General features: G+C 47.9%; 1 protein-coding gene across 3 annotated transcripts in view; it reads left to right on the top strand.

Moving 5' to 3' along the window:
* Positions 1–16,914, top strand: part of RFTN2 (raftlin family member 2) — a 428,987-nt gene that overhangs the window by 353,063 nt on the left and 59,010 nt on the right. For all 3 annotated transcript variants that reach the window (XM_085648739.1, XM_085648741.1, XM_085648740.1), the window contains exon 9: positions 5,360–5,630. In XM_085648739.1, coding sequence (XP_085504865.1) covers positions 5,360–5,626 — 267 coding nt within the window. In that variant the 3' untranslated portion in view covers positions 5,627–5,630. The remainder of the gene's footprint in view (positions 1–5,359; positions 5,631–16,914) is intronic.

Genomic DNA, 16,914 nt, shown 5'->3' on the forward strand with positions numbered 1-16,914 from the left:
ACACACTCTTGACTCTACGGGTACACCTTCCCGTGCCAGGGTGACCCAAGCCAAGAAATTGGTTGACTGGGCGGCTGCCTCAGGCCTTTGCGATGTGTGGAGGGTCTGGAACCCTCGAATCTCCCAATATACACACACACCTCAGCAACGCACCATACCCTCGTGCTTATTGACATGATTTTTATGCCTGCCACTGGCTGCCACCATGTGACAGACATGTCCATCCTCCCCCGGGGAATCTCAGACCATTCAGCGCTACTCCTATACCTAGGCGACACTCCTACTGGACTGCTCCCGATGTGGCGAATGAACGCCTGGTTTTTGCAAAAGAAGGAGTTCCGAAAGACTAATGGAGGGTAACTGCAGCAATATTTTCTCAAAAAACCTGGGCACGGTCTCTTCACCGAGAACCCTCTGGGAGGCGAGCAAGGCCACCATCAGAGGAGTGGCCAAAAGCGACCTCGGGGCCCAACGACGGGCCCAGGACAGTCACCTATCCCTTCCCGAGGCACAGTCGGTCCGACTCAAGACGGAATTTGCCAGAGCCCCAGATGTGGCCTGTGACAGGCAACTGGCAGCCCTGCGCAAAGAGACCAAACAAATCTCACTAAACTCTGCCAAATTATTGTGGCACTTGTCCATCACCCGACTATATGGCTTGGGCGACAAAATTGGGAAGCTGCTGTATAGACTGGCCTCATACACCGATGCAAATCAAATCATCCCCGAGATTCGAGATTCCTCGGAAGCCACTCACCATACTTCAGCCGAGATTGCGCAGACGTTTGCAGACTACTACGCCCGCTTATATTCAGCACATAAGCTAGAGAGTTACCTCCCAGATCTGTTTGACCCTGTGAAGGTTCACATTCCCTGCTTGACACAATCAGAGGTGACCAGCCTATACCGTCCCTTTACCCCAGAGGAAATAGGCGCTGCAATATCTCAATCGGCATCCCAGAAAACCCCAGGCCCAGATGGACTCCCTCAGGAATATTAGGCTTCCTATCGGGAGCTGCTGATTCCCCACCTCTCCGCCCACTTCCAGCACTTGGCAGAGATTGGAGCATTGCCCCCAGAGACGGACATGGCAACCATTGTGGTCATTCCCAAAACCCAGCCACGTTCTTTCAATCTAAAGTGGAAGCCATTTATAGCACTTTTAAGGACCATGCTGGTAGTACGTTAGGGGACTTGGCCCATGATGTTGAGGTAGGACCTGGATCAAAATTTACCATGGATAGTTTTCCTCCAATAATCTACCCGGATACTTTTAAGCTTCTTTTATCCGCTAGATCAGGCTCACCCTATGACCCGTGCCCAGTAGCAATTGCAAAAAGGCTAATGATCCAATAGCTGGGACGCTTACTACTCTTTTTAATGCTATGTTCGTAGAAGGGCTTTTCCCTAAATTGTGGAAAACTGCGTCTATCCTGCCACTCTTAAAAAAACCTAGCCTAGATAGTAAAGACCCAAGCAGCTTTCGCCCCGTTTCACGCCTACCTTTGCCTTCTAAATTGGTGGAAAAATATATGAACACTACTTTGAGTTCTTACTTATGGGAAGCTAAGGTTCTAGATCCCACCCAGTTTGGGTTTAGAGAGGGTCACAGTACCGAAACCACCCTCCTTAAATCCACGGAAGAGATTAGGAAAACGCTGGACCATGGAGGAATGGCGGTGCTGATCTTGCTTGATCTCTCCGCTGCCTTTGACATTGTCCATCATGGGGTTTTGATGGATCGTCTATGGGGTTGCGGAGTGAGAGATAAAGCTTGGTCTCTCCTTAAATCCTTCCTCTCAGACAGATGCCAGACTGTCTCATTAGGTGAGTTTGTTTCCAAACCTTTCTCTCTTCCTTGTGGGGTGCCTCAGGGGTCTTCCCTGAGCCCTACGCTTTTTAATATATACGTCTCCTCCTTGGCCCCCTTGATTGAATCCTTCGGCTTTGGCTTAACATCATACGCCGATGACACTCAAATTGTCATCTCTCTGCAACCAGGTCAGGAGGAGGCAACGGGTGAGAGGCTTCACGACTGTGTGGGGGCAGTGGGAGACTGGATGTTGCATAACTGTCTAAAATTGAATGCTGGCAAAACAGAAGTGATTCGGTTTGGGGACAATGTTAATCTCTGGACCCCTGGTTGGTGGCCTGAGGCCATGAGTACTCTCCCAGTACCCTCCAGGAAAGTTAAGAATCTGGGGGTGGTGCTGGATGAACACCTTGACATGCGTGATCAAGTAAATGCTGTGGTCTCTGCTACCTCCTACACTCTCAGGACCATGAGGAAAGTTTTGCCCCTTTTGCCGGCTGACTGCATGCGGACAGTGGTCTCGGCCTTGATTATGTCAAGACATGACTATTGCAATAGCCTCTACTTAAATATTCATGAGCGCAGCTTACAAAAACTTCAGATGCTCCAGAATGCAGCTGCCAGGTTGCTTACAGGGACTCCGAAATTTGCTTCCATCTCGAGTTCAATAAAAAAACTTCACTGGCTGCCAGTAAAAAAACGAATACTTTTTAAATCACTCTGCTTGGTTTTTCGAGCTCTCCACGATATAGGCCCATTCTCTCTGAAGCAACAATTTCATTGGTATGTGCCTGGAAGATCTCTACACTCATTATGAGCTAAACTCATTGTAGTGCCCACCTCTAAGAGAGTTAGATGGGGAGGCAGAAGCTTTTCCGTTGGGGCAGCCAAGGCCTGGAATAAACTTCCTGTTGGCTTAAGAAACTGCAATGATTTATTTGCTTTCAGGAAGGCGCTTAAAACATGGTTGTTTTAATTCTCCCTGGCCAAACCTTAGTAGGACTGTAGCAAGCGCCGGGACACCTTCGGGTAGCTGTGCGCTATATAAGTTTTTCTAACATAACACAACATAACCCTCGCCGCCTGCGTGGACTCCAAGCCAATCTCCCTAATTTACACCAAAGTTAAGATCTATTCCACGGTCTTGGCCAAGCACCTGCGCCCACTCCTTAGCAGACTGGTCCACCCAGACCAATGCGGCTTCATGCCATCACTTAGCACCAGGCACTGCCTGAGATGCCTCCACGTAGTCCGTGCAAACTGCCAAGTACTTACCCCATACCTGGCACTCCTCCTCATGGATTTCAAGAAAGCTTTTGATACTGTTGACTGGATCTACCTCGAGGACCTGCTCACAGTGATGAGTGTGGGTCAACTGTTTCGGCTTTCCTTCGTCAACGTCCTTACTCCAACCCCAGAGCCAAAGTACTAATCAACGGGACCCTTTCTGAGATATTTCCAATCAGAAGAGGTACAAGATAGGGCTGCCCCCTGTCCCCACTACTGTTTGCGCTGGCGATGGAACCACTGGCATGTCTTATCCGGGCGGATGACTCGATCCAAGGTTGGACGTGGAAGAGTCACCACGTTGACAAAATTGCCTTATATGCGGACGATGTCCTGCTTTTCTAGGCGAACCCGGCCCGCTCTGGCCCTAGGTTTCTCTAATCTCTCCAGGCCTTTGAAAGGGTTTCTGGTCTCCAGCTTAACCCGACAAAATCGACTCCTGTTCCCCTAGACCTATCTAGCGAATGCTTTGACTGGCAGACTAACATCCCCATTAGACAGCAATCATTTAAATATATAGGTATATGGGTCGCCTTACTCCCTGAGCTAGAGTTGGCACTGAATATTACTCCGCTTGTCACAAAGGCTAACCCGATCGGAAGGGTGGCACTATTTTAGATGATGATCCTTCCTTGATTCCTGTACATCATCCAAAATACCCCTGTCCACTATCCCCGAAACTGGTTCAAAGAGATGGATGCCATGACCACTCGGTTTCTGTGGGGAGGCCTTGGATGGCTCTCGTCCGATGCCGCATCCCATCCTTTAATGGAGGTATGGGCATAACTGATCAATACCTATACTATTTAGCCACCGACTACTTGTCCTTCATGACTGATTTACCGGTGGATGGTCCGACCCAGATTACAAAACTGAACTGCGAGTCACGGGATTCCCATCGAATCCAGGCCATCATGTACGGATGCCCCATCCCTAAAACCCACCCAACGGTGTCTCTGGCAATCTTTCTGGCCTGGCGCTCGGCCCTACGACACATGCAATGGGACTCTAAACTGAGCCTGCAAACGTCACTTCGGCATGGCGAGTGGTTGGCTGAGGTAGCGGCGTTGCAAGGCTTTAAACAATGGGACCACATTGGCATTTTACAACTAGGCGACGTGTGGGTGGGAGATCACATAAGGACTTTCCAAGACTTGCAGAAACGCTTCACCCTACATACTTCACAATTCTACAGATACCTACAGATACGACATGCCCTCAGTGCGCACATATCCACAGGCACCACACTCCCTGAATTCAGTCCCCTGGAAGCGCAAGTCATGATGGGAAATCTCAGGAAGGGGGTAATATCGTGTGTATACCGTACCCTCACGAACAACAGCCCTACAACACTTGACTCGCTTAAACTTTGGTGAGAGGGATGACTGGGTCCCCTCGAGGACGAGGATTGGCGAGACGCCCTTATGGCCCCTAAGTCTGTTATGGCCTCTGCTAGGCTTCGACTCATCCAAATCTACTACCTTCACACTGCATATCTAACTCCAGAGCGAATGCACAGGGCAGGGCTGTGTGCCTCGCCTGAATGCACTCGCTGCGGACAGCAACCAGCAGACTTCTACCACATGGTTTGGTCTTGTCCTCGCCTTATAAAATATTGGGGCAAGATAGAATCTGAACTCTTATACATCCTGGATTGGCAGGTACCTCATGACCCCATGCGCCTCCTCCTGGGTGTTATGGACGGTCTGGACGGGTCCCGAGCAGATACATTATTCCTGAGATGGCCATTATGGTGGCCAAGCGCGATAACGCCATGGCCTGGACGCAATCTGATCCCCCTGCAATAGCTAAATAGCACAGAGGTGTGGACTGGTGTGCCACTCAAGAGAAACCCTTGTTTGAAGCCGGGGATGCCCGGCCAAATACCAAAAGATATGGGGTAAATGGACTAATCAACTGGGATAGCAGGCCCGTAAAATTAGCTCTTTACTTTTGATGGACTGCTTGATTTAGCGTGTGATGTGCTCGATCGCTGTGCATATTGTGTAATGCTATTCTCAGTTTACTAGCAATGCCATATATTCATGGACCTGTGCGTTGTGCTGTTATTGTCCACTTCCTTTTTATTCTCTCAAAATCGATAAAGTTGATTATCAAAAAAGAAAATTCAGTCATGCAAAGCTGTTAAAAAGGAATACCATAAGTGAATCAACACTAAAATTCATCTACAGGTTTAAACAATGAATTTATATTTGTTACATTGCTCTGGAGTTTGATTTGTCTGTGTTTGTATTACAGAAGAAATCTGCAAAACACATAGGAGGGGAAGAAAAAGGCAAAACATCAAACAGAAACATTGGCTCACACACCGTTCCCAGCAGAACTCCAGAAAGGCCATCATCAGATGAGTTCCGAATGGCTCCTTCTAGACAGTGCTGGGCTAAAGAGGAGCCCACAAAGTATGGACATTTTTCAGGTTTCAGTTGCAATGACAGTGTGCTAAGAGAACTAGATGATGGACAGTTTGAGCAGGAAGATGGAGTAACTCAAGTTACGTGCATGTGACCAAGTAAGTAGAGGTACAGGAAATACACAAAAAGATGAGTCCTTAGGTTACATGATCACCTGCACTTTTAAATCACTCTTTCTTCACATCTACCTGGCAGATGTTTCTTGTCATGTACATAAACCTTCTCTTGAAGCTGGAATTGATCATGATATTCTAAGTTTCCAACATCAAACTAATAGTGTGTGCTGCAATGAGTGGAATGTTTGAATTAATCACTCACAGCCTTAGGTAATAACTCTGGATGGCATCCCATTCCATCTCAGACATAACAATGGATTCACTATGAATGCAATTGCCATTACCACTTTAGTAACCAATACTTTGTAATTAAGCTACATTTGGATTTCATTTAAGTCTGATCTTAATTTGTTTTAACAAATAATAATCTTCACTACGGACAACCATGAAAGGGAACAAACACCCTGTTGGTCCTGTGATTTCTTTGGATCAATTAAAACCACCAAACTGTTAAAGGTCTTGATTTCTCTGTTTGATAAACTATTTTTAATGTTTGGTTTTTATAGGGTGCTTCATTAAATACCAAAGTATTCTCTTTCTAAAGTCATGCTTTTTGTTTGGAATTAGCTTGACAAAGCATAATATAAGGACCCGATTCACAAATGTTAGGTAGTAATCCTGACTGCTAGCTTGCTCCTGGTATTCAAGAGTACTACAACAGTATGTCACGTCACAATAGGCCCTAAGTGTCAGCTTAGAACTGATCTAGAAAAATAGGTAAGTTCAGTTAGCCTACCTCCTGCCTCTTTGCCAGTCTTAACCTGTGGGTAGCTAGGCCTAGGCCAGATCTGGTGGCTCAGTGGACTAATACATCCACTTCAAGAATCTATGGGATATGTTTACAAGGGGATAACCCCAACAGAACGTCACTTTTAGCGGCGTTCTTTTGGCACAATGCCCTTCTCCATATTTACAAAGCGGCTCTAGGCCACTTTGAGTGGCTTAACGCAGATTTGTAAAAATTGCCCCTTTACACTCACATTTTTGTGTGAAAGGGGTGTGCAATGGGTGTTGCTGTGGGCGTTCCACCGCAACACCCATTGTATGTTGACGCTATCTCAGATTTACAAGGATGTGTAAGTCTGAGGCAGCACCAAAAACGAATGCCATGCAATAGCAGGCGTTAGAATGGCGCAACAAGGAGAAATGCTTTGCATTCTGAAGCACATATAGAAAGAACAAAATGCCATTGACTATTGTTTATGTGCAGGAAGATTTCCGTCCAGGGATGCATTGTATTGTTGTAAATACGGTGCATCCCTGCGTTTTGGAGTGCTACCAAATTTGGTGCAGCTCCATGCTCCGACATTTCCTTTTAAGTAGGCGCTTATGTTTTACCTCATGATCACAGACGGAAGTCCAGACGGTACTAGTCACCTTTTCATTATTCTGAGATAAACAAAATGAGTACCATTGAGTTAGGTAGCAGTAAACATCTGTTATTCAGTGCCAATTTAACCCCAAATTGGTGACCATGCCCTCTAAAGGTTATGTAAAGTACTACCTAGTGATGTAGGCAGGGCTTCGTCATACACAGATACATGCCCTCATTTCATGTAATTGTGCATCTATTTTTATTGGACCTTTCTTATCTCAGACTCAGCTTCTAGCTAATTTAAGGTCTTTTCCATCTCTATTCTTCACAGCCTTATGCTTCAATGGTTAAGCTTCAATGCTGTTATTTTAAAGCATCATTCTACCAGTGCTTTACCACCAGTGTCTCCTGTCTGGGAACAATGAAGGATACAAAAAAGAAGATTGATAGAATGCTTCTCAGCCATGTCCATTGGGTTTTTTGCCGACAATGCCACCTCTGATTAGACCCAGCCATGTGCAAATCAGTCTTGGTCCTTCTCCAGTAGGAACTGTCTGACCTGAACTGCCAAACTAGGTCCTCTCTAAATTGAAACACAAGGCCAGTTTCAGCCTAGTTGGGCTTCTACACGTGTGTGCAGCTTGGCTACTGTGGCACAGTGAACTCATACTCATTCCACTTAGGACATCACAATGAAGAATAACAAAGTGATGGATGGAATGGTTGAATTAATCTCCACCACTGGTAATTACTCAAGGTAGCAGCCGGTCCATCGTTTTTCCTCACCATACCACCTCAGATTAGATTCAGAAATATGCAATCAGTCTTAGTCCTGCACCAGTAAGTTGAAACCATTCTGGGGTTCTTTGTGTTCCCCTCTAGAGGTGAGTCAGCCTGGCAGTTTGGGCTGAACTGTTCCTATTGGAGCAAAGCAAATACGGATTTACATTAAGTGAGTCTCTGTCTAATATTTCATAGTGGCTGAAAAGTGATGGTGTGGATTGCAGCACAGAGGCGATTGTTAGTAGCTGAGATTAAGTCAAGCATTCCTTTCATCACCTTGATGCTTTTGTAGTAGACGCCCTAAATGCGACAAGTATGTCCCAATGTGGGTGTGTAGTATTTCATGCTGGACTGTTCCTATTGGATCAGAACCATCACTGATTTACATAAGACGGGTCTCTATCTAGAATGACACAGTGGGCGAAAAGCAATGGTCTTGAATGCGGCTCTGAGCGATTACTAGTGGCTGGGATTAATTCATGCATACCTTGGTATTTTTCCTGTCTGGTAGCAATCATCCAGTGGACACCCATGCTATATCTGCTAACAGCAAAGACCCACTGCAGCTGTCAGGAAAACACCCAAGTCCAATGATGCCAAGCCTTCTGTGTGCAGGCTCTTTTCACTAGACCTGCACAAATGCGGTGAATATTACCACTATCATACAGCCAGATCTGGGCACGGGGGCAGCTCAAACCCTCTGCTGCTCTGGAGATTTCATTACAACTTTGTGTTTGTAGGTCCTTAACTGTTGTAGCATCTTGGCATTGCACCTTGGCTCTCTATCTGTGCATAGTCTTGCTTAGTCATTTGATCAAGTGGTCAGGCAGGCATGCTCGTGGCAGTATCTAGTCCTACCATCCCTCGGTTCCTCCTGGTATTACAGGTGTCATTCAAGCTGCCTCTTCTGCTCCCACTCACAGACACCCCAACTGTCCTCCTGCTCTCCATTTCAAAATATCCCCCACACTGAGATGAAGTGCTGCACCCTTCAGTGTCAACACTATTTCAAAGTCATATCAAATGCATGAATTCTCTTAATGGTACACCATGACCCAATGTTTTCACCCATTTCACCACTGTTGCCAATTCATAAACTTGAGCAGAAGGTTTTCTGGCTCATCCTTTTATGAGTAATGTGCATAGTACCAGTCCCAACCTCAGAAAAAGAGCAAGGAAAATACTTCCACTAGTTTCAAGTGTGTAATTGCGTAAGATAATACAAACGGTGACAAAGCCTTAACAAAACAAACAGAACATCTTAAAATATGCAATAAAAACTCACTGTTAATAAGAAGGACTCTGGCCATAATGTGAACTAGTGTCAGTCATGGAGGCTTACGTCGTGTCAATCCTATAAAAATTAGACTGCATATGAAAGTGGACCCCGTTGGCCACTTTGAAGTTAATTAAACAAGTAAGGGTCCCTCTGACACATGTAAGCATCTAGAGATGTAACTGATAATTGATTTTAGTCCGAAAATGATGGTGACTGTCTCATTGTTATGATGTAAAACCAGATTAAGAACCACTTGGAAAAAAATAAAAACTAGAATACAGACCTTGTGTAGAGCAGCACCAGAGTGCCTCAGAATTAGCGAACATGGGGCACATGTACCACCCCGTTCACTTACCCTGGAGACGCAAATTGCACATCAACTGGTTTAAAAACTGGGATGCAATTGTCTGTGCACTGTGTACACTAATAGTTTATTTGTACACTTGGAATCACAAAATGACATGTCTAATGAATATTAATTAGCAGGTCTTAATTTGCTCCTCCGTGATTGTTTGCAAATGCAGAGCTGGAGGCCTTCCATTGACAGTATGCCTCAATCCCTGCATTTCCATTCCTAAACGAGATGCATTTTTACAGCTAAAGGGATATCTACCGCTGTTTTCCTGTTTGGGAAGACCTTGGGAGAGCAGGCAGTGGACTGCTGCTTGTTCCCTTTGAGGCCACCAGCACAAGTCCCAAAGGGGATTTGTACATCTGGCCCATGCTCCCTAATTTACACAGATTTAAATGGAAATGAAATAGGAACAAACAAAACACTACATTATGGTCATACGTTTCTGAGCAGAATAAGTTTTAGAAAATGTATTTTAGAAACAAGGACCACTTACAACTGAGTAACATCATTCACAATATTCCTAAGCACAATAGTCACTCTCACATTGAGAGTTTATCAAGCCAGTGGCTACACTTTAATTGATAGTCTCATTCGCATGCTCTTCTAATTAAAGGCCTCGCTTTGTGCTTGACAGGATGGGAGCACCACCATTAATTGGCTTCCACCTGACCACGCTCTCGGTTCCCTGCACCCCATTTCATATCGGAGGAACAGCCAGGTTTCTAATGAAAGCGCCTCAACTGGCTTCTCTGTCGAAAACCCTTGGACTGTGGCCTGCCCTTCACTGGGACTCTACGTCACTGATTTTTCCTTTTTGTGTCTGCCTTGCAAGGGCAAATTAAACATAGAGGCCACCTCAGCGTTCAAGTTGATGAAAAAGCGTCCTTTCCACAGGGAGGTATACATCTCTAGGAACGGTTTTAGCTATATATGTGGTCATTTCACATTTTTAGAGGTGCATGTTTTACACAAGATTTGCATTTTGCTGTTACAGCAGTGCTTACTCTAGTGTTAGTCTCACAGTGGCATTACCAAACCTTCAGCATGAGCTCTTAACCTGAAAGTTTGTAAATTATTCTAAAATTCCTGTTGCCGCTGTTTTGGCACTTTTTCAACTTTAAACAGTGTCTAAATAAGGATCATCTTGCTAACTTTAAATATCTTAAAACAATAATTGATATCTATGCATTTTATGTACATCCCTCATTCATGGTGTTACACCAAGAGGTGATACTCACTATTGTACTATTTGATTCACATTTTATTTCCTCCAGGATTTTGCATGCCACTCATACAAATTTGAATAAATGCATCAACTGTGTGGATGATCCTCCTCCCAGGTAGTGAAGGCCATGTCCTCCTCTGACCTGGCGGGATGCCCACCATATTATAAATGGCACCCTTACTTTGGCACACAGTAAATGTGACTCCTCTGAAGAATAGATTTAGCGCAACTTAGTTCAAATATAAATAATTTGTTCTAAAATATTCTTTCAGGTACATGGTACATGCTGTGGACAGCCATGGTGTTGTGTAGTTCCTAGGAGTCCCCCAGGACCTGCACTTTTTGGAAGACCTAAACTGAGGGCTTGGTGTCCCAACCGTTTCCGGACAACCCCACAGGATATGTCAGCCATTAGACAAGCTAGCTCTACAGTGCCACTACCACCCCCCTGTATCTTGCAGTGATGTAGGTAGTCTCTGGCAACCACTGAACATGACAACTCTGATTCCTCAGGGATCGTGGAAAACAGTACAGTACTTTTTGCTCAAACGCTCGTGCTTGCTTTCTCTCAGAAAACACACAGGATGGCGATTAGGACGTTTCAATAAGTAGTTATTGGTCCCGCGACAGCCTTGTGTAAAACATATGTGCTGCGACAATCAGGAGACAGAAGCATACAAAAGAGATTGCTAGTACCAATATCGTAAATAGTAGATACATTTCTACCATAGTGCTAATAAGATGAACAGAAGCAGTTCAGATAAAAACTGTAACACTTGCATATTCCTAAAATGCGCGTCCTTAGTAATTTGCTTAAATATACCTAACCTAACCTGGATGTGTAGGTGTATATGTATATATCTATAAAACACTCCAGGTGCAGGCTACACCGCGTTGCTCCAGACCGAGAGGGCGCATCGCCATCCAGCGCCTGCTTGCTGGTTAAAACATACAGTTCATGCTCTCTTCCAAGTAAGTAGACAGCGCGACACAACTCCGGGGAATTAAAAATGGCTTTACTGATTTTTCAAGCGCAGAGTGATTCTGTCCCTGAAACGCTCGGCATACGCGTTTCAGCCTTCAAGCGGCTTCGTCAGTGCCAGTTTCAAGGTGTTCTTGGTGTTCCTGGGGGGCCTAGCGATGGTATGCTGTTCCCGAGGCCACACCCAGTCAGGTGGTCTCTCGCCCCTCCTCCGCTTAATGATGTACAGCTGCTTTGCTTGCATACCCCAGCCAGGTGCCTTCTGGTCTTGATAGTCCGTTGAGGAGGCCCATTGAGTAACAGGGCATTCCTTGCACCATGTGGTACCCCAATAACAATTGGCTGCAGGTATCAACACCACCCCTGGTTGCTGGGGAGTCCGGCCATTTCTTTGTCCCCTTATCAGGCACACAATGTTGCCTCCTCTCTCCCCTTGCATCCAGAATCACTCCAAGTGGTTTTGACATGCTGGGGGGGCTACGCGGAAACACAAAACACTCCAGGTGCAGGCTACACCGCGTTGCTCCAGACCGAGAGGGCGCATCGCCATCCAGCGCCTGCTTGCTGGTTAAAACATACAGTTCATACTCTCTTCCAAGTAAGTAGACAGCGCGACACAACTCCGGGGAATTAAAAATGGCTTTACTGATTTTTCAAGCGCAGAGTGATTCTGTCCCTGAAACGCTCGGCATACGCGTTTCAGCCTTCAAGCGGCTTCGTCAGTGCCAGTTTCAAGGTGTTCTTGGTGTTCCTGGGGGGACTAGCGATGTTATGCTGTTCCCGAGGCCACACCCAGTCAGGTGGTCTCTCGCCCCTCCTCCGCTTAATGATGTACAGCTGCTTTGCTTGCATACCCCAGCCAGGTGCCTTCTGGTCTTGATAGTCCGTTGAGGAGGCCCATTGAGTAACAGGGCATTCCTTGCACCATGTGGTACCCCAATAACAATTGGCTGCAGGTATCAACACCACCCCTGGTTGCTGGGGAGTCCGGCCATTTCTTTGTCCCCTTATCAGGCACACAATGTTGCCTCCTCTCTCCCCTTGCATCCAGAATCACTCCAAGTGGTTTTGACATGCTGGGGGGGCTACGCGGAAACACAAAACACTCCAGGTGCAGGCTACACCGCGTTGCTCCAGACCGAGAGGGCGCATCGCCATCCAGCGCCTGCTTGCTGGTTAAAACATACAGTTCATGCTCTCTTCCAAGTAAGTAGACAGCGCGACACAACTCCGGGGAATTAAAAATGGCTTTACTGATTTTTCAAGCGCAGAGTGATTCTGTCCCTGAAACGCTCGGCATACGCGTTTCAGCCTTCAAGCGGCTTCGTCAGTGCCAGTTTCAAGGTGTTCTTGGTGTTCCTGGGGGGCCTAGCGATGTTATGCTGTTCCCGAGGCCACACCCAGTCAGGTGGTCTCTCGCCCCTCCTCCGCTTAATGATGTACAGCTGCTTTGCTTGCATACCCCAGCCAGGTGCCTTCTGGTCTTGATAGTCCGTTGAGGAGGCCCATTGAGTAACAGGGCATTCCTTGCACCATGTGGTACCCCAATAACAATTGGCTGCAGGTATCAACACCACCCCTGGTTGCTGGGGAGTCCGGCCATTTCTTTGTCCCCTTATCAGGCACACAATGTTGCCTCCTCTCTCCCCTTGCATCCAGAATCACTCCAAGTGGTTTTGACATGCTGGGGGGGCTACGCGGAAACACAAAACACTCCAGGTGCAGGCTACACCGCGTTGCTCCAGACCGAGAGGGCGCATCGCCATCCAGCGCCTGCTTGCTGGTTAAAAAATACAGTTCATGCTCTCTTCCAAGTAAGTAGACAGCGCGACACAACTCCGGGGAATTAAAAATGGCTTTACTGATTTTTCAAGCGCAGAGTGATTCTGTCCCTGAAACGCTCGGCATACGCGTTTCAGCCTTCAAGCGGCTTCGTCAGTGCCAGTTTCAAGGTGTTCTTGGTGTTCCTGGGGGGCCTAGCGATGTTATGCTGTTCCCGAGGCCACACCCAGTCAGGTGGTCTCTCGCCCCTCCTCCGCTTAATGATGTACAGCTGCTTTGCTTGCATACCCCAGCCAGGTGCCTTCTGGTCTTGATAGTCCGTTGAGGAGGCCCATTGAGTAACAGGGCATTCCTTGCACCATGTGGTACCCCAATAACAATTGGCTGCAGGTATCAACACCACCCCTGGTTGCTGGGGAGTCCGGCCATTTCTTTGTCCCCTTATCAGGCACACAATGTTGCCTCCTCTCTCCCCTTGCATCCAGAATCACTCCAAGTGGTTTTGACATGCTGGGGGGGCTACGCGGAAACACAAAACACTCCAGGTGCAGGCTACACCGCGTTGCTCCAGACCGAGAGGGCGCATCGCCATCCAGCGCCTGCTTGCTGGTTAAAACATACAGTTCATACTCTCTTCCAAGTAAGTAGACAGCGCGACACAACTCCGGGGAATTAAAAATGGCTTTACTGATTTTTCAAGCGCAGAGTGATTCTGTCCCTGAAACGCTCGGCATACGCGTTTCAGCCTTCAAGCGGCTTCGTCAGTGCCAGTTTCAAGGTGTTCTTGGTGTTCCTGGGGGGCCTAGCGATGTTATGCTGTTCCCGAGGCCACACCCAGTCAGGTGGTCTCTCGCCCCTCCTCCGCTTAATGATGTACAGCTGCTTTGCTTGCATACCCCAGCCAGGTGCCTTCTGGTCTTGATAGTCCGTTGAGGAGGCCCATTGAGTAACAGGGCATTCCTTGCACCATGTGGTACCCCAATAACAATTGGCTGCAGGTATCAACACCACCCCTGGTTGCTGGGGAGTCCGGCCATTTCTTTGTCCCCTTATCAGGCACACAATGTTGCCTCCTCTCTCCCCTTGCATCCAGAATCACTCCAAGTGGTTTTGACATGCTGGGGGGGCTACGCGGAAACACAAAACACTCCAGGTGCAGGCTACACCACGTTGCTCCAGACCGAGAGGGCGCATCGCCATCCAGCGCCTGCTTGCTGGTTAAAACATACAGTTCATGCTCTCTTCCAAGTAAGTAGACAGCGCGACACAACTCCGGGGAATTAAAAATGGCTTTACTGATTTTTCAAGCGCAGAGTGATTCTGTCCCTGAAACGCTCGGCATACGCGTTTCAGCCTTCAAGCGGCTTCGTCAGTGCCAGTTTCAAGGTGTTCTTGGTGTTCCTGGGGGGCCTAGCGATGTTATGCTGTTCCCGAGGCCACACCCAGTCAGGTGGTCTCTCGCCCCTCCTCCGCTTAATGATGTACAGCTGCTTTGCTTGCATACCCCAGCCAGGTGCCTTCTGGTCTTGATAGTCCGTTGAGGAGGCCCATTGAGTAACAGGGCATTCCTTGCACCATGTGGTACCCCAATAACAATTGGCTGCAGGTATCAACACCACCCCTGGTTGCTGGGGAGTCCGGCCATTTCTTTGTCCCCTTATCAGGCACACAATGTTGCCTCCTCTCTCCCTTTGCATCCAGAATCACTCCAAGTGGTTTTGACATGCTGGGGGGGCTACGCGGAAACACAAAACACTCCAGGTGCAGGCTACACCGCGTTGCTCCAGACCGAGAGGGCGCATCGCCATCCAGCGCCTGCTTGCTGGTTAAAACATACAGTTCATGCTCTCTTCCAAGTAAGTAGACAGCGCGACACAACTCCGGGGAATTAAAAATGGCTTTACTGATTTTTCAAGCGCAGAGTGATTCTGTCCCTGAAACGCTCGGCATACGCGTTTCAGCCTTCAAGCGGCTTCGTCAGTGCCAGTTTCAAGGTGTTCTTGGTGTTCCTGGGGGGCCTAGCGATGTTATGCTGTTCCCGAGGCCACACCCAGTCAGGTGGTCTCTCGCCCCTCCTCCGCTTAATGATGTACAGCTGCTTTGCTTGCATACCCCAGCCAGGTGCCTTCTGGTCTTGATAGTCGGTTGAGGAGGCCCATTGAGTAACAGGGCATTCCTTGCACCATGTGGTACCCCAATAACAATTGGCTGCAGGTATCAACACCACCCCTGGTTGCTGGGGAGTCCGGCCATTTCTTTGTCCCCTTATCAGGCACACAATGTTGCCTCCTCTCTCCCCTTGCATCCAGAATCACTCCAAGTGGTTTTGACATGCTGGGGGGGCTACGCGGAAACACAAAACACTCCAGGTGCAGGCTACACCGCGTTGCTCCAGACCGAGAGGGCGCATCGCCATCCAGCGCCTGCTTGCTGGTTAAAAAATACAGTTCATGCTCTCTTCCAAGTAAGTAGACAGCGCGACACAACTCCGGGGAATTAAAAATGGCTTTACTGATTTTTCAAGCGCAGAGTGATTCTGTCCCTGAAACGCTCGGCATACGCGTTTCAGCCTTCAAGCGGCTTCGTCAGTGCCAGTTTTAAGGTGTTCTTGGTGTTCCTGGGGGGCCTAGCGATGTTATGCTGTTCCCGAGGCCACACCCAGTCAGGTGGTCTCTCGCCCCTCCTCCGCTTAATGATGTACAGCTGCTTTGCTTGCATACCCCAGCCAGGTGCCTTCTGGTCTTGATAGTCCGTTGAGGAGGCCCATTGAGTAACAGGGCATTCCTTGCACCATGTGGTACCCCAATAACAATTGGCTGCAGGTATCAACACCACCCCTGGTTGCTGGGGAGTCCGGCCATTTCTTTGTCCCCTTATCAGGCACACAATGTTGCCTCCTCTCTCCCTTTGCATCCAGAATCACTCCAAGTGGTTTTGACATGCTGGGGGGGCTACGCGGAAACACAAAACACTCCAGGTGCAGGCTACACCGCGTTGCTCCAGACCGAGAGGGCGCATCGCCATCCAGCGCCTGCTTGCTGGTTAAAACATACAGTTCATGCTCTCTTCCAAGTAAGTAGACAGCGCGACACAACTCCGGGGAATTAAAAATGGCTTTACTGATTTTTCAAGCGCAGAGTGATTCTGTCCCTGAAACGCTCGGCATACGCGTTTCAGCCTTCAAGCGGCTTCGTCAGTGCCAGTTTCAAGGTGTTCTTGGTGTTCCTGGGGGGCCTAGCGATGTTATGCTGTTCCCGAGGCCACACCCAGTCAGGTGGTCTCTCGCCCCTCCTCCGCTTAATGATGTACAGCTGCTTTGCTTGCATACCCCAGCCAGGTGCCTTCTGGTCTTGATAGTCGGTTGAGGAGGCCCATTGAGTAACAGGGCATTCCTTGCACCATGTGGTACCCCAATAACAATTGGCTGCAGGTATCAACACCACCCCTGGTTGCTGGGGAGTCCGGCCATTTCTTTGTCCCCTTATCAGGCACACAATGTTGCCTCCTCTCTCCCCTTGCATCCAGAATCACTCCAAGTGGTTTTG

The sequence above is a fragment of the Triturus cristatus genome, chromosome 3_2 (genome assembly GCF_964204655.1).
Source record: "Triturus cristatus chromosome 3_2, aTriCri1.1, whole genome shotgun sequence".
Lineage (NCBI taxonomy): Eukaryota > Metazoa > Chordata > Amphibia > Caudata > Salamandridae > Triturus > Triturus cristatus.